The sequence below is a fragment of the Thunnus albacares genome, chromosome 13 (assembly GCF_914725855.1).
Source record: "Thunnus albacares chromosome 13, fThuAlb1.1, whole genome shotgun sequence".
In the NCBI taxonomy this organism is placed as follows: Eukaryota; Metazoa; Chordata; class Actinopteri; order Scombriformes; family Scombridae; genus Thunnus; species Thunnus albacares.
Genome location: NC_058118.1, coordinates 23,783,355 through 23,809,756, shown reverse-complemented (window position 1 = coordinate 23,809,756; position 26,402 = coordinate 23,783,355). Strand labels below are relative to the sequence as shown.

The window sequence follows — 26,402 nt, the reverse complement described above, 5'->3', positions numbered from 1 at the left end:
ATCACTGTTGCTGCTCTAGAAACAATGTTTTGTTATATTTAAAATATAAATCAATTCTAATCTTGTACTGATAAATGAGTCCTTACAGCTGACTAGTGGCTACACACTGACTGAAATCTGTTCCCTATAAGTCTTGTATAAATGTTATTTTGGGTTAGGGGTTAGGGTTTAGGGTTAGGGTTAGGGGTTAGGGGTTAGGGGTTAGGGGTTAGGGGTTAGGGGTTAGGGGTTAGGGGTTAGGGTTTAGGGTTAGGGTTAGGGTTAGGGTTAGGGTTAGGGTTAGGGTTAGGGGTTAGGGTTAGGGGTTAGGGGTTAGGGGTTAGGGGTTAGGGGTTAGGGGTTAGGGTTTAGGGTTAGGGTTAGGGTTAGGGGTTAGGGGTTAGGGGTTAGGGGTTAGGGGTTAGGGGTTAGGGGTTAGGGTTAGGGGTTAGGGGTTAGGGCCAGGGTTAGTGTGACCACTCATGAAAATGTGATGGATTACTTGAGGACACAGTGTTTACTGCATCAGTGAGCACATTTGTTTCACTTTTCTTCTTGCTAATGTCTGAGTGTGCTGTGAAAAACTACTTAAAAAGTTGTTTTTTTTTTAAATAAATATTGTCATAATAATGATCTAAAATGATGTGAGAACGCAAACTTTTTAGTCAAACAACATCAAATTTTCCCCAAACCACAGCACCTAGGCCCTCCAGACACCAAAACATCTGTTTAGTATTTATATTCCACCAAAAAAAAGTCAAAAAAGTATAAATTTTGTATGAAACTCATCACACTAACAGTAGAAAAACACTAAACCTTACTGCCAATAAAGTAAACAAGCAATTTTATAATAATATGGCAATTAAACACATCATTCCTCCATTAACAACAAAAACAAATGAAAGTAAAACCCACTTCTACTTGGTTTCACCCTGAGACACAACAAACAGCAGAGTAAAAACAAGCGAGACTCTTCTCCGGCTCTTTTCTTGTGTTTTTGTGACTGCAGACAAACACAGAGCCGTGACTCGCTGCTGAAGGGAGAAACTGAACTGGGTCCTTTTTCAGCTGATGAATAATGAAAGGGGCCCAGAGAAGACCCCCTCAGCTCGGCTCTAAATTTAGCTCAGGAAAACAGGGGAGGCTTCTGCCAACGGCTGATCCCAGAAAAAGTCGGCCGGTTGGCTGGCTTGGTTATCCACATCCCATTATTTGATTCCTCTCTCTCTCTCCTCTCACCCGCTAAATCCCTTTTCCCTCTAATCGCCGAGCCGAGGGGAGTCGCTGACCTAAACTCGTCGCTCTTCGTCACAGTTTTCCCCTCGGGAGCGAAGGACCGGCTAGCGGCGGCGGCGGCCCTGCCTCCATTTCATTCCATGTCAGTCATTCAATAGCCACTTGTAGTGCGTCTCACATGCTTCACCGCTTTAGAGCTCAAACTGCCTGCGACGGCTGCAGGAGCCGGCAATATGGACAAAAACTGTTGCCATGGTAACAATAAAGAAATACCTTGATGGGCTGAAAATACTCCTTCTGGTTTATTTTGGTTTAAGCTTTTTTTCCCCCCCAGTTTGTCAAACTAGAGCTGCAACTATTAGTCAATTAATCGATTAGTTGATCACCATTCACTGGCAACTATTCTGATGATCAATTAGTCACTTTCACAATCTTTCTCTTTAGGTTTTAGATCGTTGGATTGTCTTCAAATGTCAGCAGTTTATTACATAAGAGGCCAAACAAACCAGAAATATTCACATTTGGAATCTTAAAAAAATGACTCAAAACGCTTATTTAATTATCAAAATGGTTGGTAATTAATTTGCTCCTAATCAACTAATCAATTAATCTTTGCAGCTCTAATTTGATGACTTTAGGGCTAACGATTATTTTCACAATTGGTTCATCTGGTTACAGATCAAACAATCAGTTAAAAGCGTTTGTCAGATCGATCGATAATGAAGATAACAGTTGCTAAATATCAAATATCTGAGATCGCTTTCAGTCATAACGGACGACGTTGTTTCAGCTTGTTGTCACATTGATCTGTGTTGACTGATTGACTGACGGCAGGCTGCTGGTTGACCAGTCCGAGCACGTTGCTCATTCTGGTTTCCACAGCAGATTAGTCAAGTGTTGAACTGGTGAAAACATACACATGCACACAGACTGAAGCTGGTGACACCTGTAGGATCTTTCTGATGTCAGAGACGAATACGTCCTACAGCCAGGATTACAGCTGCAACGATTGGTTGATTAATCTATAAGTCGACTGACGGAAACTTAATAGGCAAATATTTTGCTAACCATTATTAAAATAGTTATTTTTGAAGAAAAAACTGGTTCCAGCCTCTTAACTGTGAGGATTTAATGCTTTTCTTTGTCATATATGAGAGTAAACACTGAACAGTTATTTATTTTAATCTAGTATTTTCATTAATCCTTCGGTGTATAAAATGTCAGAAAAATATCGATCACTGTTTCCCAAAGCTGAAGCCGACGTCCTCAAATGTCTTTGTTTTGTCCACAACCCAAAAATATTCAGTTTACTGTCATAGAGACTAAAGAATCCACAAAATATTCACATTTAAGAAGCTGAAATAGACAGAAAAGACAATAATATTAGTCAATTAAGTAAGCCACATTACTGATAATAAACGGACTTTTAAATGTGGATGTCCAGAGTGTGTAACTCTGCTTTATATAACTGCTAAACCTACCAATTAATAAGTGGAGGGTTTCACCGGGAGAGTTATCGTGTCACATGATGGTCTGCATGGTTTTTAAGAGGCTTATCTGAGAAGTCTGGGAGGAAAACGCTGAATTCTTGTGATGCTCAGTCATCAAAGAGGTCAGAAAATTAATTTGCAAGATATCAATACCGGCCTTTAAAACCTGATATCAGTCAAAGCCGAGTACACACACCTCCCCAGGTTTCCCCCATTCCAAGGTAAACAACCAGGCCCCGGGGCCCCGGCGCTCTAATGCAAACTGACGCATGACTGACTAAAGCGTGCGGCAGAGTGCAAACACACAGGGAGGCGAGCTGCATATCTGAACGGTGAGTCAGACGGCAAACGCAGAGAAAACGCTCGTGTGTGTGTGTATAAATTCCTCAAGTCCGGTTATAAAGGCTTCAAACTACGTTTCATAGCCGCTCAAGGTCCGACAGTAAAAGCAGAAGTACGAAACACACACACACACACACACACACACACACACACACACACACACACACACTCTCTCTCTCTCTCTCTCCGCTGCTCTCCTTTCACCCTCGCTGTGTAATCCTTTGCTGCTTAACTGACGAAAGCATGCAAATAAAATGTGGATTCATCATAAAAAAAATAATAATAATTGCAGCAGAGATCTGCCTCGCTGCACGTTACCCCCCCCCCCCGCCGCCCCGCCCCCCTAATACTGGTGCAGGCGTGTTATCTGGCAGATAACATTCCTTTCACCTGACGATATGCGTTCAATGCGTCACTGCTGAAGGGTGGCGAGATGATACTGCACTCTGGAGAGCCTTTTTTCAAATAACATCCTGACATTTTACCCTCTTTTCCTTTTTTTTTTTTTTTTGCCCTTTTTGTTAGATGGTAGATTGTTTCTGCAGACACATAAACTGACAATCGTTTTCATTATTGATTATAATTAATTTTGTCAGAAAAATAGTGAAAAATACGTTTGTTGAGGTCACAGTGATGCCTTCAAATGTCTTGTTTTTCATCTGAATTTTAACGTTTACCTCAGAAACGAACGATCAATGACATCTTGTTAAATATTTAGTACTTAAGAACACTTTTAGGTATGTTTGCTAAAGAAAAAAAAAGGTATCTAGTCTATCAAAATAGTTAATATGATAAATAAATCTGCTGGAGTTTTGAATTGAAGCTTGTACTGATCAACTTCACCCGACTCGGCTAAGACGGTCGGCACACCTGCCTCTACCGGCCTCAGCCTCGCTCGCCGCCGCTCCATCCCAGACGCCACGGTTTCTTCACCATCAAAGACTTTTAGGAACTTTTTAATACCGCAAATAATGCAATTCAATACCTTTTACACAGTCGTACTGGTTAAAGAATGACAGAAAACCAGTACTGACCAGGCCTACAATCATTTATCAACATGACGTCTGTGTCAGTAGTTCCCAGCTGTATATGATAACTAACTAATTCATTAACATGACCTGGATCCTGATATGTGGCAGGAATTGATCGGCTGGATTAACAAATCAGAAAATATCTTCAGTTTTTTTTCTAAAATCTTGAGGATGAGCTTCCTCGCTGCCGTAGCTACAGTAGTGACGTGTTTACTGCAGGTCTGATGAAAACCAGGTAGTTTATAGATGTAGAACGTCCCACAAACACATAAACATAAAAAAACTCACAGCTAATGTTACTGTCTACAACAGGAAAGAGACAACATTCGTTTGTAGACTTTTGTAAATTAAATTTAAGACTCTGAGGGAACTTTAAAGACCTACAAACACTCTGCTGCTGCTTTAATCACACTGAGCACAACTTCACTGTCTTCCAACATTTAACTTTGTGCTGTATCATGTCTGTCGTCTGTTAGAGATTAACTACGTCGCTTAAAACAGCTAAGAGGAAACATATCGACTTGACTAATGAGATATAACGTCCTTAAACATTCAGAGTTAAGAGTCCTCGTCGTGTTTTAAAGTGTCGGCATGTACGAAGGCGTGACTGGAATTCGGTCGATCAGAGAGTCAAACTGTCGGTTTTAATAACTTCTTCAATTAATTGTCTCGGCTCTGTTGGTTATTCAAATAAAGACCATCAGATATCTGAGCCCCGAGCAGTTTAAATGAAACACACACACACACACACACACACACACACACACACACACACACACACACACACACACACACACACACACAAAGCTGTCTGTCAAAATAAAGCTGGCTGTCTTCCTTCATTCCTAAAACCCGATCTGTACTGGGGAGCGTCTGACTGCAGGTCCTGGTATTTCCTTCATGTTCGTCTCCTCGGCTTTTCGTTTCCCCCTCTGAGAGAAACTTCATCTGTCATCTGCCAACGTTTCTAACTTTTCCAAAAAAACAAAAAAAAACAGGAGAATTGTTGAAGGAAGGACGGACGGCGGCTCTGAACCTTGACCTCCTCCTTCACACGCTTGTGATATAGGAGGGGGGGGGGTTTAATACGCTCGTGCTTTTCTGTGGTTGACGGCGATCTTTAAAAACATCAAACGAGGCCAGAACAGGCAGAAAAGGTTTTGCTGACGTTATAATCTGACGCAAACATCACAACGCTAGAAAACCTCTTTACATTTCTGGGCATGTTTAGTTGTTTTGGTTTGTTTTTTTTCTTACTGGTCCGACGCAGATGTTTCCCAGTTATGTCAAACTAAATTTGATGGCGGGAAATATTCCAGCAACCTAAACCGTCTTTTTGTTTCCTCTTTCCAGCACAAGCAGTGAAGTGACGCTTTAATAAAATAAAATAACAGGAAATGCCAACAGAAAATGTTTCTGTCTGTGACACACGTGGAAAAAAAAAGACGATCAGGTGACTAATCATCACTACTGTTATCAATTGATCTGTTATATTATATCTATTATATATATTGTTTATCTCGTCTGAACAATAGCTGTTAAAAAGTTCATGATAATAAAAGAAAGAGAAAAAAAGCTACTAATCCTCACATTGGAGAGTCTGGAACCTACAAATTTTGGCGTTTTTTTTTTGGAAAAATGACCCAAACCGATTGATCGATGATTAAAATTGTCATCCTTTGACTTTTGATTGACTTATTGATATAATACAAGTTGGATGTGAGTCAAAAGCTGTGAGTACTGGAGGCCTGATTATGTTTATTAGTCTAATCAATAGAGCTGCAACAATTAGTAGATTAATCAATTAGTCGACAGACGGAAAATTAAACAGCAACGATTCTGATAATTGATTGATCAGTTTAGTTATTTTTAAGCAAAAATGGCAAAAAAAAGTTTCTCAAATGTGATGATGTAATGCTGTTATTTGTCAAACAAACAAAACGTGACATCTGAAGACATATTAGACGTTCTGTAGACGAAACGATTCATCGATAATAAGAATGATCGTTAGCTGCAGCTCTACTGATCAGCTGATCGATTGTGGATTTATATGTAATATTTTCAAGCCGGAGCGGACCGTGTAGTTTCATGTTTTCTTGTTTGGTAACAGTTCAGCAAGTTTCTGATAAGAAACGTGAAGAAAAGATGTCAAATCTAATCAAACAGATCACCGTTAATCAACTAATTTACACGAGGTCAAAGGTACGAACGGGAATCAAAGCAGCGCTGAGAGATTTATCGATAGAAGAAGAAGAAGGTGAAACCTGCAGAGTAGCTTTTAACTTTTGTGTCATTTCTCCACACAGGAAGGAAAACTGTTCTGTGTCTTAACGCTGCTGCCACGAATAAATAAGTTATTAAAAAAAAACTACACTGCAGCAGAGTGTGTGTGTGTGTGTGTGTGTGTGTGTGAGCCAGCCTCAGTTCAGATCCTAGTTAACAGTTTGCAGGGCCTCACGCTGCACTTTGACCCCGTGCACCTTGGCAGGCAGTGAAAGGGATTTCACATGAATCAGGCCTTTGGTTGGCGAGGCTGCTCGCTGCTCGCTCCTTCTTCACGCCGCGTGTTTCAAGATTCTGTGTTTTGTTTTTTGTTTTTTTTGGGGGGGGTTTCTTCCTTCTCGTTTTCTCTACCCTCATCTTCATCAACAGCCCAAATACTGAGTGCGACCTAAATGAGAGGAATACTACTTCCACCTCGTTGCAATGTTCAGAGCTGATATATATGATTAATCGGAAAGTTCTTCAGTAATCGATTAATCGTTTTTGTCAAACATTTGCTTCTTTAATGTGAGGATTTGATGCTTTTCTTCGTCAAACAGGACAGTAAACTGAATATCTTTGGCTTTTGGACTGTTGAGGGAAATGAGGGAGTGGGCGCTAAATGAACAGGAAGTGGGTTTTTTTGGAAATACGTAGTCTACAAGTTCTCCCTTCTTTATGTTTTTCCCGCCTTTTGTCCCATTAACTTGCATGGATTTTCATGGGATTTGATTTTCCAAAGCCTTACTGTCTGCTGAACTTCATGTGCCGACTCAGACAATACCACCAAACACTCCACTTGCCTTTTTGTCAGGAGGACTGGGAGGACTGGGAGGACTGGGAGGACTTTGTCTGGGCTAGAGGAACCATTGTGGTGATTGATTTTAGTGCAACTTCATATCTGAAGTTCTTGGATTGGAGGTTTTGGGGGGCTCCGATCTAAATCTTTTGGTCGGTTCTTATAGACAAAATGATGAATCAAGAAAGTAATCAACAGATTAGTTGATAATGAAAAGATTAATTCTTCACTTTAGGGCTGCAACTAAGTTATTTTCATCAGCAGTTAATCTTGTGATGTCTATCAATGGATTAGTCCTTCGTAGAGCTGCTTGACAATCGTTTCAGCATCGACATCATGATGCGTTCATGTGCAACAATCACTGCAGGACTGTTTCTCGGGTTCTCATCTTCCATGACTAATCTGATATTACATCATTTAGTGACACAGTTACAGGCCCCTAAATCACTAAATACACCCGTCGATCTACGAGTGTTTTCTTTAATCATTTACTTTCAGATTAGAGACGCTGCTTTCAGTAATTATAAACATTTCCGTGGTGAACTTTCATGTTTATGTACTACGTCTGCTGCCTGCTGCGGGCTCATTCATGCTCCTGATGACCGATGTGGTCTGGACAGATTGTAGCGTGCCGAGTGCACCGATCTCTCTCGTATCATTGTAGAAATGATTGCTGTGTATTTCTTAATATTCTCTGTTGTTAGTTTGTTTAGTTGTCAGTAATTGCAGCAGCAGACTGCAGCTCTACTCTCTTCACCTTTCAGAGAATTAATTAATTAATAATTCACCACCAACGACCCATCTGCTATTAATCAGAATGTTTATTTTTATTACCTGCTATGTTTGATGTTTAAGGCTTAAATTATAACAAAAAATACCACAATAATATATTGAAATCGTCTAAATGTAAATGCTTTAGCTAATATTCTCTCACCAGCGTGACGTATTTGCGAGGTCCTGCTAGCGAGCCGTTTGTGCCCGTTACCGCGCTGAGTAGCCACCCAGTGACAGTAACTATAGTAACAGCATGAGAAGATGTGCTGTGTTGTGGTCAGCGCTTGGTTCAGCTTATCATTTGCTAAACGACAGTTTGAAACAAACAATAAAACAAATGATAAATAATTATATATGTAAAATCCCTTTTGTCCCGGGAAATCATCCCAAACACGTTTCCTACCGTCGCCGGGACGACGGGACGAGTTTGAGAGTTTGACCATCGTTAGCCGCGCCGGGAGTCCTGATTATCTTCCACCGCGCGGTTGATCATACACCTGAACGTCGTTAGAAATGTTAGATTACATGTAAATAACAAGAGTTCATTTATAAAGTTTATTCTTCCCAAATACCTCTCCACCTGTTCTCTCTCTCTACCTGTTCTCTCTCTCTCTACCTGTTCTCTCTCTCTACCTGTTCTCTCTCTCTACCTGTTCTCTCTCTACCTGTTCTCTCTCTCTCTACCTGTTCTCTCTCCACCTGTTCTCTCTCTCTACCTGTTCTCTCTCTCTACCTGTTCTCTCTCTACCTGTTCTCTCTCTCCACCTGTTCTCTCTCTCTACCTGTTCTCTCTCCACCTGTTCTCTCTCTCTCTACCTGTTCTCTCTCTCCACCTGTTCTCTCTCTCTACCTGTTCTCTCTCTACCTGTTCTCTCTCTCCACCTGTTCTCTCTCTCCACCTGTTCTCTCTCTCCACCTGTTCTCTCTCTCTACCTGTTCTCTCTACCTGTTCTCTCTCTCCACCTGTTCTCTCTCTCTACCTGTTCTCTCTCTCTACCTGTTCTCTCTCTCCACCTGTTCTCTCTCTCCACCTGTTCTCTCTCTCCACCTGTTCTCTCTCTACCTGTTCTCTCTCTACCTGTTCTCTCTCTCCACCTGTTCTCTCTCTACCTGTTCTCTCTCTCCACCTGTTCTCTCTCTCCACCTGTTCTCTCTCTCCACCTGTTCTCTCTCCACCTGTTCTCTCTCTACCTGTTCTCTCTCTCTACCTGTTCTCTCTCCACCTGTTCTCTCTCTCTACCTGTTCTCTCTCTACCTGTTCTCTCTCTCTACCTGTTCTCTCTCTCTACCTGTTCTCTCTCTCTCTACCTGTTCTCTCTCTCTACCTGTTCTCTCTCTCTACCTGTTCTCTCTCTACCTGTTCTCTCTCTCTCTACCTGTTCTCTCTCCACCTGTTCTCTCTCTCTCTACCTGTTCTCTCTCTCTACCTGTTCTCTCTCTCTACCTGTTCTCTCTCTCCACCTGTTCTCTCTCTCTACCTGTTCTCTCTCTACCTGTTCTCTCTCTCCACCTGTTCTCTCTCTCCACCTGTTCTCTCTCTCCACCTGTTCTCTCTCTCTACCTGTTCTCTCTACCTGTTCTCTCTCCACCTGTTCTCTCTCTCTACCTGTTCTCTCTCTCTACCTGTTCTCTCTCTACCTGTTCTCTCTCTCCACCTGTTCTCTCTCTCCACCTGTTCTCTCTCTCCACCTGTTCTCTCTCTCCACCTGTTCTCTCTCTACCTGTTCTCTCTCTACCTGTTCTCTCTCTCCACCTGTTCTCTCTCTCCACCTGTTCTCTCTCTCCACCTGTTCTCTCTCTACCTGTTCTCTCTCTCTACCTGTTCTCTCTCCACCTGTTCTCTCTCTCTACCTGTTCTCTCTCCACCTGTTCTCTCTCTCTACCTGTTCTCTCTCTCTACCTGTTCTCTCTCTACCTGTTCTCTCTCTCCACCTGTTCTCTCTCTCCACCTGTTCTCTCTCTCCACCTGTTCTCTCTCTACCTGTTCTCTCTCTCCACCTGTTCTCTCTCTCCACCTGTTCTCTCTCTCCACCTGTTCTCTCTCTACCTGTTCTCTCTCTCTACCTGTTCTCTCTCCACCTGTTCTCTCTCTCTACCTGTTCTCTCTCTACCTGTTCTCTCTCTCTACCTGTTCTCTCTCTCTACCTGTTCTCTCTCTCTCTACCTGTTCTCTCTCTCTACCTGTTCTCTCTCTCTACCTGTTCTCTCTCTCTACCTGTTCTCTCTCTCTACCTGTTCTCTCTCTACCTGTTCTCTCTCTCTCTACCTGTTCTCTCTCCACCTGTTCTCTCTCTCTCTACCTGTTCTCTCTCTCTACCTGTTCTCTCTCTACCTGTTCTCTCTCTCCACCTGTTCTCTCTCTCTACCTGTTCTCTCTCCACCTGTTCTCTCTCTCTCTACCTGTTCTCTCTCTCCACCTGTTCTCTCTCTCCACCTGTTCTCTCTCTCTACCTGTTCTCTCTCTACCTGTTCTCTCTCTCCACCTGTTCTCTCTCTCCACCTGTTCTCTCTCTCCACCTGTTCTCTCTCTCTACCTGTTCTCTCTACCTGTTCTCTCTCCACCTGTTCTCTCTCCACCTGTTCTCTCTCTCTACCTGTTCTCTCTCTCCACCTGTTCTCTCTCTCTACCTGTTCTCTCTCTCCACCTGTTCTCTCTCTCCACCTGTTCTCTCTCTCTACCTGTTCTCTCTCTCTACCTGTTCTCTCTCTACCTGTTCTCTCTCTCCACCTGTTCTCTCTCTCCACCTGTTCTCTCTCTCTACCTGTTCTCTCTCTACCTGTTCTCTCTCTCTACCTGTTCTCTCTCTACCTGTTCTCTCTCTACCTGTTCTCTCTCTCCACCTGTTCTCTCTCTACCTGTTCTCTCTCTCCACCTGTTCTCTCTCTCCACCTGTTCTCTCTCTCCACCTGTTCTCTCTCTACCTGTTCTCTCTCTCTACCTGTTCTCTCTCCACCTGTTCTCTCTCTCTACCTGTTCTCTCTCTACCTGTTCTCTCTCTCTACCTGTTCTCTCTCTCTACCTGTTCTCTCTCCACCTGTTCTCTCTCTCTACATGTTCTCTCTCTCCACCTGTTCTCTCTCTACCTGTTCTCTCTCTCCACCTGTTCTCTCTCTCTACCTGTTCTCTCTCTCCACCTGTTCTCTCTCTACCTGTTCTCTCTCTCTACCTGTTCTCTCTCTACCTGTTCTCTCTCTCTACCTGTTCTCTCTACCTGTTCTCTCTCTACCTGTTCTCTCTCTCTACCTGTTCTCTCTACCTGTTCTCTCTCTCCACCTGTTCTCTCTCTCCACCTGTTCTCTCTCTCCACCTGTTCTCTCTCTCTACCTGTTCTCTCTCTCCACCTGTTCTCTCTCTCCACCTGTTCTCTCTCTCTCTACCTGTTCTCTCTCTACCTGTTCTCTCTCTCTACCTGTTCTCTCTCTCCACCTGTTCTCTCTCTCCACCTGTTCTCTCTCTCTCTACCTGTTCTCTCTCTCCACCTGTTCTCTCTCTCTCTACCTGTTCTCTCTCTCCACCTGTTCTCTCTCTACCTGTTCTCTCTCTACCTGTTCTCTCTCTCCACCTGTTCTCTCTCTACCTGTTCTCTCTCTCCACCTGTTCTCTCTCTACCTGTTCTCTCTCTACCTGTTCTCTCTCTCCACCTGTTCTCTCTCCACCTGTTCTCTCTCTCCACCTGTTCTCTCTCTCCACCTGTTCTCTCTCTACCTGTTCTCTCTCTACCTGTTCTCTCTCTCCACCTGTTCTCTCTCTCCACCTGTTCTCTCTCTACCTGTTCTCTCTCTACCTGTTCTCTCTCTCCACCTGTTCTCTCTCTACCTGTTCTCTCTCTACCTGTTCTCTCTCTCTACCTGTTCTCTCTCTACCTGTTCTCTCTCTCCACCTGTTCTCTCTCTCCACCTGTTCTCTCTCTCTCCACCTGTGTCACACACCTGGAACTGAAAGCGGAGGAGTCCAAGTTGATCTCTGGAGGGGTGGCAGAGGGATGAACCAAGTGTGGTAGAAGTATGAGGAGGGTTTGTTTTATTAGGATAAAACTGTTAAAGTACCCAAATGATGAAAATGATGATGATTAATTGTACATCTATACATGAAGAACATCTATCTCATGAAACTTTTCTGTATTTTTTCATATTGCAATATATATCGCCCAAAAAAAAAAAAGATATCACAATGTCAGTTTTCTCAACATCATGCAGCTCTCTCATCTATAAAATGTCAGAAAATAGTGGAAACTGTCCGTCTCAATTGCTCAGAGTTCGATGTGATGTCTTCAAATGTCTTTTCTTTAATCTCTCATCTGATCAACAGTCTAAAACACAAAGATATTCAGTTTAAAATGAAATAAATCAGAGACAAGCAGTGAATCCTCACAGCTCAGCAGGTGGAACCAGAGAACGATTGACATGTTTGTTTGTTAATCTTCTTAAAACCAAATTAATTGACTGTCTTTTTTTTTTGTTGTTGTTGTTGTTTTGTTAAATAATCTCATTTAAGTGTCACTTCTGTCCTCTGTGTGCCACCGCCTGTGATTGATGAGAGTAATGATGAGTAACAAGGCGGCTGAGATCTGAACATCCGACCGACCTGCAGCACAAACGACGACACAAAACCGAAGCCGACGCCAGCAGCCGGCGTAAATTCAACTGTTAAAAGATAAAATGACGAGACCTGAATGTCAGTTTCCAGTTAATCCAGTGAAATAAATCCCTGACTAATCAAGTTGTAGATTACAGTGATGCACAAATCCTGTAAATCCAACATTATCATAAAGCAGACCTGCTCATTAATTTTCGCAGCGTTACACAACCGTAGAGACATTAAAAAACTACCTGAAAATGAGGAGATAAAATAAATCAACATCCATTTTAATATTAATCCAACCTCAAAGATTAATCTCAGACGGTCAGAACAGCAGCAGGGTCGGAAAAATAAATATAACAAAGAAAATTAAAATTCTGGTATCAAACAGCCTCCTAACATGAGACTTTATTATTTATAATAATTCGACTTGCAGAGCCTGAGCTGTTTTATTATATCAAACTATGCAATAAACGACTGCGACTAATGATTATTTTCCATCTCAATTAATCAGTTAATAAGCGTCGATTCATTACTTTGGTTTATTAAATGTCAGTAAATGACATGAGTGAGTGAAATACACCCGTCACGATGTCCTACAGCGTCCCATCAACAGCGTGAAAGTGTAAGATATTCAGTTTACTATCATGTATCACAAAGAAAAGCAATAAAGAAGCTGGAAACAATGAATATGTGGCATTTTTTTTCTAGAAAAAGTATTACTTAAACCATTTATCAATTATGAGAATAATTAGTTGCTGATTAATCTTCTGCAAATCGACTAATCAATTAGGTGTTTCAGATCTAAACTGTAACCTCAACTGAACATCAGAAAACTGAGATTTTGTTGTTACACAAAGAAAAAAAAAAAACAACCTTTAAGCCTCCTGAATTCCAGACATAAGCCATTAAAGGGATTTGGTGTCAAAGTCCGAGGGGTCTTAAGTAACTGGTAAAGATGAAAAACCAGTCTCTCCCCTCTGCTCTCTGTGGTTGTTGTGTTTTTGTACGAGCGGGGACTGTGTGGTGTCGCGCTGCATGTTTGGCATTCTAAGCTTATTATTACACAGATTTAAATCTATAAGACACAAGAGGGAAAAACAGGTCATTCACACCTCTAGAGCTGATTCTGTAATTACAGGAATGTAAATGAGCAGGATGTAGCCTGGGAAAACACAGAAGACGAAGAAGAAGAAGGAGAAGAAGAAGAAAGAGAAGAAGAAGAAAGAGAAGAAGAAGAAAGAGAGGAAGAAGAAGGAGAAGGAGAAGAAGAAGAAGGAGAAGAAGAAGAAGGAGGAGAAGAAGAAGAAGAAGAAGAAGAAGAAGAAGAAGAAGAAGAGGAAGGGGAAGAAGAAGAAGTGGTAGAAGAAGAAGGAGAAGAAGAAGAAGATGAGGAGGAGGAGGAGGAGGAGGAGGAGGAGGAGGAGGAGGAGGAGGAGGAGGAGGAGGAGAAGCAGCAGAAGGAGAAGAAGAAGGAGAAGAAGCAGAAGGAGAAGAAGCAGAAGGAGAAGAAGACGCAGAAGGAGAAGAAGCAGCAGAAGGAGAAGAAGAAGCAGAAGAAGAAGGAGAAGAAGCAGAAGGAGAAGAAGAAGAAGAAGAAGCAGAAGAAGAAGGAGAAGAAGCAGAAGGAGAAGAAGAGGCAGAAGAAGAAGGAGAAGAAGAAGAAGGAGACGAAGCAGAAGGAGAAGAAGAAGAAGAAGAAGGAGAAGAAGGAGAAGAAGAAGAAGCAGAAGAAGAAGAAGAAGAAGAAGCAGAAGAAGAAGAAGAATTTCCACCTGCACTGTTTTTAATTACAAATCAGTTTTTCTGGTTTATCTCAACTCCAATATCATCATATATAAATATATTTGTATTTCAGTGAGTTATTAATGATATAAAAAACTCTTTTTGTAACGCTGACAACTGGACGTTAACGGTATAATATAGTAAACATGATTGGTGGAAACATCTTTTAATGTCCGCTTGTGTAACTGTTGAGATGTGTTGCTCTGAAAACTAACAGGTCAGAGAAACACACAGACACACGTCAACGTCTCAATTTTAACTCCAATCGTGCAAAATCCACACTGAACAGACCTCTGTTATTATCTGGAATGTGTCTAAAGAGGAATGTTGTTGCTTTTGTCATCCACCTTCCCACTCATGAGTGTGTCATTACTAACAAGTTCTTTCTAAAATGGTTTAAACAGCAGTGACGGAGTCTTCCTCTCTGTTTATTCCCTCTGAGTGAGACATAATCATTCCTCCCCGAGATGTTGATGCGTTTTATTTAAAGGATAGAAAGGACGCGCAGCTTCAAGGACCGCAGCTCTGAAAACAAGACTTGATTTGTGCATTCAGATTTGTTCTCACTCTCACTTCACCGGTGTCACACTGATCCAGATTACACCTAAAACAAACACTCTTATCTTATGCAAACGTCCCATCTGATATTTCACACTCCACATGGCTGCAGGTAGCATCGGCTGCGTCTCCGCTTCATTGAGCAGAAGTGAGGCATGAGGATCAGAGAGCGGCGCTCAGGAGAAGGAGCTCCGAACCTTTTATGGTTTTATTATGAAACGACAGACGTGCGGGCGTTGATTGACAGCTGTGATTGACAGCTGGCTCACCCGCAGTTCTCCTCGGCTACCGTCGCAATATTTCACTGAGTTTAGTGTTGTTTGATAATGATACCCGTCGTGTTAGTTAGCTAACGTTCGCCCGAGTGTGCAGCGCTCGGTAGGTTAGCGTTAGCGCTGAGGTAGCTCCTGGCTCCAAACGGATAAGACGGCGCCAACCATGAGCTGCATCTCTGGGCTTCAAACCGGCTCCAATGTGAGCCAGAGGGTGACGTCACACCTCGCTACGTCCAGTCTGTGGTTTGAGGATCGAAGGTGTTAAACAGCTGGTAAAACCTCCTGAGACTAACGTGTCATTTCTGCAACTATTCTGATAATCCGTTAATTGTTACAGTCTAGGGCAGCAACTAACGATTCATTTCCTTTTCGATTAATCAGATGATCACTTCTTCGATTAATTGATATGAAAATTGTGAAGAAGAGCCCTCAGTGATGCCTTCAATGTGTTTGTTTTTGTCCGACCAACAGTCCAAAACCTCGATCAACTCATCAATTAATCGAGTAACTGTTGCAGCTTTGATTATGTGTAGTGCTTCAACTTCTTTCGTAATTAATCAATTAATTGTTTGGTCAATAAATCCAAAGATATTCAATTTATCTTGACATTAGAGGAAGAAATTAAGCTAATTCTCATAATTTAGTAGATGGAACGAGGGAACGTTTGGCATTTTTGCTTGAAAAATGGCTTCAATTTCATTCATTTCATTCATTTTTCAACCAAAGATACAAAACATTCACTGGTTCTAGTTGCACACGTGTGACGTTTTGCTGCTGTTGGTTGTTGATATGTGATAGTTTACTGAATATTTCAGGGTTTCGGCAGGTTGGACGGACAAAACGAGCGATCGTCAGACTGTCTGTCTGCTTCCTTCAGAGTCTGTTTTCATCAATGAGGAACGATGTTTTGCCTGCAGTCTATGTTCCTGCTTCCGACTGCAGTGAAGGATCGACTACAGGCGCAACAGTTAGTTTACAATATTTTAAATTCATTGTACACATCTGCAGAGTACATTACTTTTTAAAAAAGAATATGGAGTCACTGAAGGAGAAAGCAGGACACAAGTTGTTTCATTATGACTCATAAACTGTATATTTTTTTTAGTTTGATCATGATGATCTGGGTCAAAACGGGTTTTTCATTTATAATTCTTTTCATTTTATTTACGATGTGTTTTCTACTGTAACGTGATTAATCAATTAGTTCGACAGAAGAGTAATAAGCAACTATTTGAATAATCAACTAATCATTTTAGTCTTTTTAAGAAATATGACAAATATTTACAGGTTGCAGCTTCTCAGAGGCAGAGATATGAATCTTTTAGGTGTCAAACATGATGAACTAATTATCTTTTTGACCGTCGATCAGACAAAACGTCTGAAGTCGTCACTTTGGGATCTAAGAAATGATAACGAGCATTTTTCTAGAGCTGCGATGATCTTTTTTTTGAAGAAAGATTTGATGATTTCAGGTTTTCATATTTGAGTATTTGCTGCTTTTCTTTGACTTACGTTACAGAAAATTTAATCTCTTTGGGTTTTGATCTGTTGTTCAGACAAAATAAGACGTTTGATGACATCACAGTGGAAACTGTGTTTGACATTTTTTACTGTTTTGATGTTTTATAAACCAAAAAATAATTTAATCGATCATGAAAACAGAGCTGCAACTAATTATTACTTCCCTTATTGATTAATCTGTTGATTGTTTTCTAGATTTTTTTCCACCATTTTCTGACATGTTATAGATCAAACAACTAATCGATCAATCGAGCAAATGATCGACAGATTAATTGATAATGAAAATAATCGTTAGTTGAAGCCCTAAAATAAACCAGAAAGTATTTAGATTTGAGAACATTTGAACATCTTTTTCTTAAAAATGACTCAAAACGATTAATCAACTATCAAAATAATTGGATATGATATGATTAATTGAATAGTTGGCATCTAATCAATTAATCAACTAATTGCAGAAGCTCAAAATGAAAATAATCGTTAGTTGCAGCCCTAAAATAAACCAGAAAGTCACATTTTGGACATCTTTTTCTTAAAAATGACTCAAAACGATTAATCAACTATCAAAATAGTTGGCGATTAATTGAATAGTTGGCAACTAATCGATTAATCGACTAATCATCGCAGCTCAAAATGAAAATAATCGTTAGTTGCAGCCTTAACAATGTATAAAACGGCATAAATATTCTCTGCATGTGTAATTACTGCCCATCTGTCACCTGTACTGTGTGTAATGATGCACATGAGTCACATTTATAGTATTTATAACAGGACAGTCGATTCTTTTTTTAGTAGACTGATGCAGTTTGACCCATGATGAGCATCCTCAACAGGTCAAAGGTCACCTATGTTCTTCATTAGATACATACCTGTCTCTGGGGTCGATCCAGCTCGTGCACTGGTTAATGTGGTCAATATAATAGACTTTGCCATCAAAGTCTCTGGCTTCCTCCCAACCCTCAGGTAGTGGCAACTCCTTCCTTGGCATGTCAGGCGAGTCTCCATGTAATGAACTCCTCTCTACTCAAAATCATAACGAAGGGAAACCATCGCTTTTCTCTGTCATCATCATCATCATCACCATCATCATCATCAACAACGAAATCAGCAGTTATTCCCAAAATTCCCGGTCTGGCGCGGTTTGGATTAGGCCATAATAATAATCCATAATAATCCACAGATTAACAGTGAAGGAAGAGCAGTTAAAAGCAACTATTTCAGAGGGTAAAATAGTTCCTGCAGGCTGCACTTGTGCACCGATTCATTCCTGTGTGAGAGAGTCAGGTCATTCAATATCAACACATCAGGTCATTAAACTTAACCGTGGTGCTGTTTGAAGTGTTTTTCCAGTTGTGAGCGCATGTTTTGCAACTTTTTCCACAAATCTTAGTGGGAGGGGGTGAGGGGTAAGTTTTCCTGGTGACTTTTTCTTTTTTTTTGTTGAAGTAAACTACAATTATCCACGGTTCACAAAACACGGACGGTCCGCTGCTGCTGCTGCTGCTGCTGCTGCTCGGTTTTCAACGTAAACAGAAAAATGCAGCTTTCACGTCGAAGTCCTGAAGAATTTAAAAAAAGAAAAACAGAAACAGGAGGACGTTACCGTGTCCACAGCGGCGGGCTTCACGGCACACGCCGCCAAAGTGCCTTTAAAAAGCCTCTAAACATCCCCAGACTGGGCTCGTCTCTTCTGCCTGCCTACAGGCCACCATGTTTAGCAGCAGTAACCGATGCTAGCCGCCAGCCCGCCGGGGAACGAACAGTCCGAACAGCCGCTGAGAGAAGCGAGGCGACGGGCGAAGCAACAGCCGTTAAAATCCGTTAAATCCGCCACAAACTCGGCTGTTATTTCTGTTTTAACCCGGACGGGAGGGAAGCGGCAGCGGCGGTAAAGTGTTTTCCCAGTCCCGATGACTTCGGCCGGTCTGCGGCTGTCAAGTCCCAAATATTCACTGTGGCTTCCGGTAGAGATTTCAGAATAAAACAAGAGTAAACGCCAGCAAAATAAGACTTCCGGTCATAGTGATGTGGCATTCAAGTGGTGTTGGAATAGTCGAAAAAATGAGTCCCCGGCTGGGAAAATTCACATGAACGCCCACTCAATACGGAGCAACAACTCAGAAAGTCAGAGAAAGAACTTTTACATATAAATGAATGTCCTTTACATTCAAGCCCTTGCCAAATGAGTTCACATCTATCTTTTAATTACATGTGATTTGTAATATGGTATTAGGTTGTAACCGTTAGTCGCTGTCCACATAGAGTGACCTGGATTAGTTAGAAAAGTTATTTATTAGCGTTAATACTGATAACAAGTCAGGTAAAGCAATATTTTAGTGGTTACTGGTGCAGCAACAAGTCTGGGCCAAAATACTACATATTTTCTTTGTATCATTAATGTTGTTTCCACATTATGACTTAAAAGCTCATGAACACACCGAAGTCAGAAGAACAACTTCCCAACTCAGGAAACAGGACCATCCAAGGAGCACATGAATGCAGCATAAATCGTTGTAAAACACAATTAGATATTTTCACCAGTGGTGGAAAGTAACTAAGTACATTTACTCAAGTACTGTGCTTATGTACAATTTTGAGGTACTTATACTTGGGTATTTCAGAGGGAAATATTGTACTTTCTACTCCACTACATTTATTTGACAGTTTTAGTTACTTTTCAGATGCAGATTTGACACAATGGATAATATAACAAGCTTTTAAAATACAACACATTGTTAAAGATGAAACCAGTGGTTTCCAACCTTTTTGTCTTTTGACGTCTTACAAAAAGCAGTGTGTAGTCGGGGTCACATTTCACATGTCTATGAGTTGTTAACAGCTCCACCAAATAGTGATTTTTCCCTCTAAACTTCTCACATGCTTTCATTTCAATAAATGTTCAAATGATCCAATATTTCACCAAAAATCAGAGATTAGAGAAAAAGTCCAAAAACTGAAAACAGATTTGTGTATCAGAACTTTGTTTTTTCTTCTTTCCTCTCCCATTAATCATCTCACCACCCCTCAGATTTATCTGCTGACCCTTTGGAGGGGCCCGACCCCTTGGTTGGGAACCACTGGACTAAACTAGTTAACTGTATATAAAGTAGTGTAAACTAGCTCCACCTCCAGCAGCTACAACAGTAACACGCTGCTCTAACACTGATGCTTCACTATTAATAATCTAATGATGTCATATATAATAATATATCAGTCAGAGGGACCAAACCACTACTTTTACTGCAATACTTTAACTACATCAAGCTCATAATACTTATGTACTTTTACTGCAATACTTTAACTACATCAAGCTCATAATACTTATGTACTTCTACTGTAGTAGAATTCAGAATCATGCAGAACTTTTACCTGTAATGGAGTATTTTTACATTGTTGTATTGTACTTTTACTCAAGTAGAGGATCTGAGTACTTCTTCCATCACAGCCTTTTCCACTGCAGGAACTCACCTACCTGTAACTGAACTTGTACCTGTTGTCCCCTGTTCTGCTTTTGTACCATATACATTCTGAATGAGCAATAAGGCAAGAGAAATAAATTTAAATAATATCCTACATAACATATACTGCACAAATGACAACCGTGACAAAAAAAATGCTCAGTTTCTCCATATAATGAGAAAATGTTCTTGTTATAATGAGGAAATATCATGCTGTTTTTTTTTTTTGTCAACATTCATATTTTATCGAAAAACCAAGAATTCAACAGGTACAATCAGTAAACACGACTGTTTTCTTTGAATTATGACAAAATGTAAGGCCCTAGTGCTCCACACAGAATGGAGAAAATAACCTAAAGATCCATGGAGGCGAAAAGGGCAGCGAGGATCTGCTGCCAATCAAATCTGATGTCTAACTTTAAGCATTAAATAGGCTTTAAAAGAAGAGAGAAAACTGAGAATCTAATCAATTCTATTCATATCCTTAATAGTTACAATAACTTTATTTTCCCAACTTTTAATTAGTGAAAGGTTTCTCTCCTGATAACATATGATTATTATTCCATAACGGAGATTAATTAAACCAAATACTTTTACATTTTATGAATTTTTCTGCAGCTATAAATATTTGTAGTGTAGTGTTTCAGTGTATAGATGTAGAAATCCCCACATGTAGAAAATCTTAGTTTTCTCAGAGAGATGAACTCTTTTTCAATACTTCTAAAATATCTAGTTCTAATGAAAAAAAGTTTTTTTCATAACTAGAAGAGTTTTCTTATAATAGCAGGCACTGTACGACAGATATAACATATATATAAAACAGATATTTGACTTGATAATTAAAAATCTAAACTACTATTAAATCCTGGACATGAACTGTCAAGGAAGGGATCTGTATAAGCAGCATATATATATGTGTGTGTGTGTGTGTGTGTGTGTGTGTGTGTGTAACCATGGTAACACACATGCATCAGCAAGTCAATTACATGGATTTTCCTCAAATAATCAGAAAGTCAAACGTGGTTAAAATGCATTTTGTAGAGAAGGAAATTAATTACTGACTCATCTCTTTTTCAGTTGCAACCTTACAGCCAAATTTTGCTGTTTGCATTTCCAACATAAACATAATTTAAAACTTTATATTAAAGCTGTTTTAACATATTTTAAATGCAAATACTCTAAGATTGATTTTATTGTAGATATAATGGTCATGATGGAAACAGTTTTTGATAATTTTTTCTATTTTCCTTCATGATTTTTACATAGTTTACAAAATGTGCTCAAAACAAAAATAATAACAATCATAACTACACTTTTTGAAAACATTTAGAACTTCATCTGCAAATAATTTATTATCTTATTGGATTGTAATATTTTTGTGTACCTCACTTTTTGCAGCTGGCTAATTTTAATGACTTTATAGGCTGCAGGGTAGCTTGTTAATTTCAAAAGGAAACACTGACTCATCTACAACTGAATGAAAACTGATTCCTAAGAGGGGCGATGCAAAACACGACCGTGACCTGATATCATTAAAAAAGATGTTAGCTGCATCAAAAATACAGATAATAACTTCAGTACTGTAGTCTCCTCTCTTACGATCCTCAGGGACAAACAACTTCCTACATTTTATACCCACTTTGTTGATTATGACTCAGACTTACTGGTGATTATCTTCACCTCTTTTACTCAACTCAATTTTTCCAAATCCATAAGGAGAACATTTGACAGATACTTGCAAAATTAACAATGCTTTGGTGTTTCAGTGCTTCAAGAGACAATTTCAGGAAGTAAGATAATTAAACTCTCATAAAGCTCAAAGTCTTTTCTCTGTCCTTCTGTGGTATTAATTACTCAGTTCCACTGTTCTTTGTTTTTTGATTGTTTTTCCTAGTTTTCCTCTCAAAATGCAAACCTAGACTTAATCCCATAAAACTAAACTGAAGAATAAAAAATGCATAAATGACCATATGTTCTGTAAGATTAAGGAACAAATGTCTAAACTTGTTTGAACTAATGCTCTCCAAAGCATTTCACATTCGGATGTTTCTAATTTGAGTTGGTTATTCCAAAACAGTTATGACTCAATGAATGTAAAGACGACACCAGAAAGATGAAGTTGTACAGAAAAAAAAGACAAACTGGACTTCCTGGTAAGTTTGGAAATTCATTTTGACAGTTGTCATTCCAGGATCAAATGTCTGGATAACTGGTATCAATTTTTCTATCAGCTTGATTGTGTCCACAGGGTTGGACGGCTTTACCTTCAGTCTAATCTCTGGGTGTAATTGTTTATGACTGACTTATCATCTGACTGGAGTTGAAGACACACCTGCACACATACAGTATGATCTGTATTGTGGTTGTGAGTTTTATCATATGGTTGGATAGGACATCAACAACCTGCATGATTCAGACGCAGCGCTGATGAGCCACAGTGCGGCAAAAATAAGCAGCAGCCAAGAGTTTCAGTTAAAATGGCAGCAAGTATACAGCAGATTCTCCTCTTGAAAACATTTAGAACTACTTTATTTTATTTGTAACGTACTACTTTATTTACTGTCCTTTCTATTTGTCTTTAACAAGACTTAACTCACAATCTTAATTCAATAATCTTAATTCACAATCTCTTAGATATGTGTTATGATGATGAATTTGGGGCCAAAAATTACATTATTTTTAATTTATTACCAGTGTTGAAAGAAGTACTCAGATCTTTTGCTTAACCAGAAGTAGCAATAAAGTAAAAGTACAAAAGTATAAACATCAGAATATACAAACCCAAAAGTAAAAGTACTCTTCATGCAGAAAGCCCCATTTTAGAATAATGATTATTGTTTTATTGGACTGTAATATTGCAGCTGGTAAATAGAGGACTTATTGTAATGACTTTATGTGCTGCAGGGTAGCTTGTTAATTTCCTCCTGGACATCAATAAAGTTTTATCTTATCATAACCTTTAATAATACATCATCATTTATTTGCTGGTCTTATTTTGTGTTATCAATGAATCTGACAGCTGTTATTAAAGCTATGAAATGAATGTAGTGGAGTAAAAAGTACAATATTTTCTTCTGAATTGTAGTGAAATAGAAAATGGAAATACTCAAGTACAACATTGTATTGGAAAATGTTTATTCATTATTCATCAACGATCTCTGGAAGACATTCTGAAGCACATCTGACGTTTTGTCAACTATTTTTTAATCATTATTTATCATTAGTTTTAGTTATCAATATCATTTTTTAATGTTCACAAGCCCCCAGATCTGTTACTGCAGGCTTGCTAGAAACCCATAAACCTACCCAAAAGAAAACTTGAGATGCAGTTTTCTTCAATTATTCTCCCTAATTATGGAACACTTTACCTAAAGATGTTAGAGGAGAAAGCTTTAAATAACACCTAAAACATATCGTTTTAACCTAGCCTTTTGCACCTTTTCTTTTGCACCATATCCCACCATCTATAAGACATTTTATTCCATTTTCACTGATTGATTATGTCTTTTACTTAAGAATTTTAGCTGTGTTTCCTTTTTTAAGCTAATCTTGTTGTCATTTTGTATGAAAGGTGCTATACAAATAAAGTTATTGTTATTATTATTATTATATTATTATTATGTTGTTGTTATGTTGCCTCTAATAAATAATTTGACGGTGCTTTATTCGTCCCCTGTTCCCTTTGTTAATAAAGTTGTTTAAAAAGAACAACCTGCAAGAGGTCAAAGGTCATCCATTATCTTCATCCCTCCCCTATTGTCTTTATAGTAACATGTATAAATATCAGTTTTCTTTTTGTTGTATTATCCATTATTACTTCATTATTTATTGTTATATTCATTATCATCTCATCTTTTATTGCAGTTATTTTTTGGTTTCCTCGTGGCTTTGAATATTTTTATTTAATTCATCTTTTAATGTTTTGTTTTTCCTAATAAAAGTATGTTTTAGCCCCTCAGTGCTGCAGCGCCGTCTGCAGGCCGACAGACTGAACTGCTGAACTGAAGACTGACCTCAGGTCAGTTTTACAGGCTGCAGATCAGGTGCTAACTGGTCGGATTTGGATGAAACTTGCAGGGATAAATCTCAACAGCTCTTTGTGTCATTTCTTTAAAAAATCACATCTGAGAATCAGAGGATGAAGCAGTAATTTCAGGTAAAGGAAGCACCTGGTCTGAGTTTGATTACAGGAGACATCTTCAAAAACACCTACATGATAAAATAAAAAATAAATTAGTCTTTACACAAAGTTGGACTGACATGAATGTTGCTAAACACAGGACCTACTTTTTGAATAAATTACAGTCTTGAGGGAGGCTGAGAGAAAAAGTTTGAATGTTAAACTCAGTTATTTAACTAACTAAGTTATTTGCATCTGATTTGGATAAATTAAAATCTGGTTGTTATCAGATCTATGAGAAAACTTTGCGCACTTATAACACCAGTGTTTGCTCATGTAAATTAAGTTAATAATGTAACCGGCAGCATTTTTTAATTATTATTTAATGGTGCCAATCTGTGGAAGAGTCTCAACTTTAAGGAATTATATTTTGATGACACTTTGATTTAATTTAATCAATCAAATAAGTCATATTAGGTATTTATTTGATGTGTTAGTGTAGATTGAATCAAGTATTATTAGCTTTAAATATGTTCACTGTGTTATTTTTGTATGTTATGTGTCTTTACTTGTCTTGTTTGTTATGTTATGATATGTTGGGATGTTCTCACTGTAATGTCTTCTTTGGGTTCTTTTGTGTTTTATAGATCCATAATTAAAATAAATCCATTAATGGTTATTAAAAGGAACATTTTGTCAAACATAGACCTCGGTTGTGTTGCTACAGGTCCGATTTTGATTAAATATGTCTGTATTTTTTCTCTCTGACTGACCCGAGGACATTAAAATTCCTCTAAACCCAATTAACTTGAATTGAGTATGTGAGTATTTATGCCATTTAGACATATTTTCAATTATTAATCAATCCTTTTACTTCATGTAATACGTGTGTAAACAAGAATAAAATATACAGTATGTCATAGATTTATATGACTTATAATCATTTTAGTGGAGTTAATAATTACTGTGATGATTCAGGAACCAGCAACAATGTCTGTTAACCCCTAAAACAAGGAAATAAAGAAGAACTTGACTGTAGATGGAGCTCTTCACCTCTGTGTTTTCTCACAGTGAAGCTTTTTTTTTTTTTTTTTGAACCTCTGTTGTGCACAAACTATCTCTAACATGTTTTATTCTTTATCTGACAGTCAAACTGATCCACTTCATGTGTTTCAGCTCATATTTATAACATTTCAGCTCTTGTGTGGCTTGTTTGTCGTCCTGCGCTCAACGGCAGGTGGGCAGGGTGAATCTGTTGCCTTCAGGGCCTGTCGGAAATATTATATTAATTAAGTCCTCAGAGTGCATGAGCCAATATCCGGTTTCCACACATTTTAGTACATATGCCTGCAGCCCTGAATATATTACCATAAAGAGATCTTTTTTTTTTACTCATGGGTTATCAGATATTATTTATTATTGTAAATTATTTGTAGCCGGAGGTCAGCATATTTCCTCAGAATAATTTATAGAGCTGCTATTAAGGCTTTCTTATTCCACTTCACCAGAAGGTTTAACTTCCGGAAAAACCCACAAAAATATGTCTGTATACAGTCACATGACATAATCCTGAAATAGTAAACAATTTTGGACAGTAATGTTTTGATTAAAGGGTTCATTTTGTCATTTTGTCACAAAAACAACTTGGATATGAAGTACTGTGCAAAAGTAGCAAAGTGAGGACGCTTTCAGAAATAATTCCATGAGTAGTTTTTATTTATCAATTAATTTCATACAAAGTTGAGTAAACAGCAGAAACCTAAAGTAAATCAATATTTGCTGTGAGCAGCTTTACTATTAAAACAGCAGCAGTTCTCCTCAGTGTTTCAGGTTCTTGGCAGGTCGGTTGTTTCCTGCATTTTGGAGAAGTTGCCACAGTTCTTCTTCTTCTGTGGATTTCGGCGTCTCAGCTGCTTCTGTCTCTTCATGTTAATCCCAGACTGACTCCATGATTTTGAGATCAGAGACCATCTGTTGCAAGACTCCTTGTTCTTCTGGTCACTGAAGATAGTTCTTTATGTCTCTGGTTGGATGTTTGGGGTCGTTTTCATGCTGCAGAATAAATTTTGTTCGATCAGATGCCTCCCTGATGGTGTTGCATTATGGAGAAGAATCTAAACATCTAAAGTGCCTAAAACTTTTGCAGAGTGCTGTATGGTAAGTCAGCTTGAAACTTGCAGCTTCCCATGCAGCAAA

At 39.2% G+C, this 26,402-nt stretch overlaps 1 protein-coding gene across 1 annotated transcript in view; it reads right to left on the bottom strand.

Moving 5' to 3' along the window:
* Positions 1-18,613, bottom strand: part of wwc1 (WW and C2 domain containing 1) — a 62,314-nt gene extending 43,701 nt beyond the window's left edge. The window contains exon 1 of the mRNA XM_044370230.1: positions 17,498-18,613. Within this exon, the coding sequence (XP_044226165.1) occupies positions 17,498-17,616 (119 nt within the window). The 5' untranslated portion in view covers positions 17,617-18,613. The remainder of the gene's footprint in view (positions 1-17,497) is intronic.
* Positions 18,614-26,402: the final 7,789 nt, after the last annotated feature.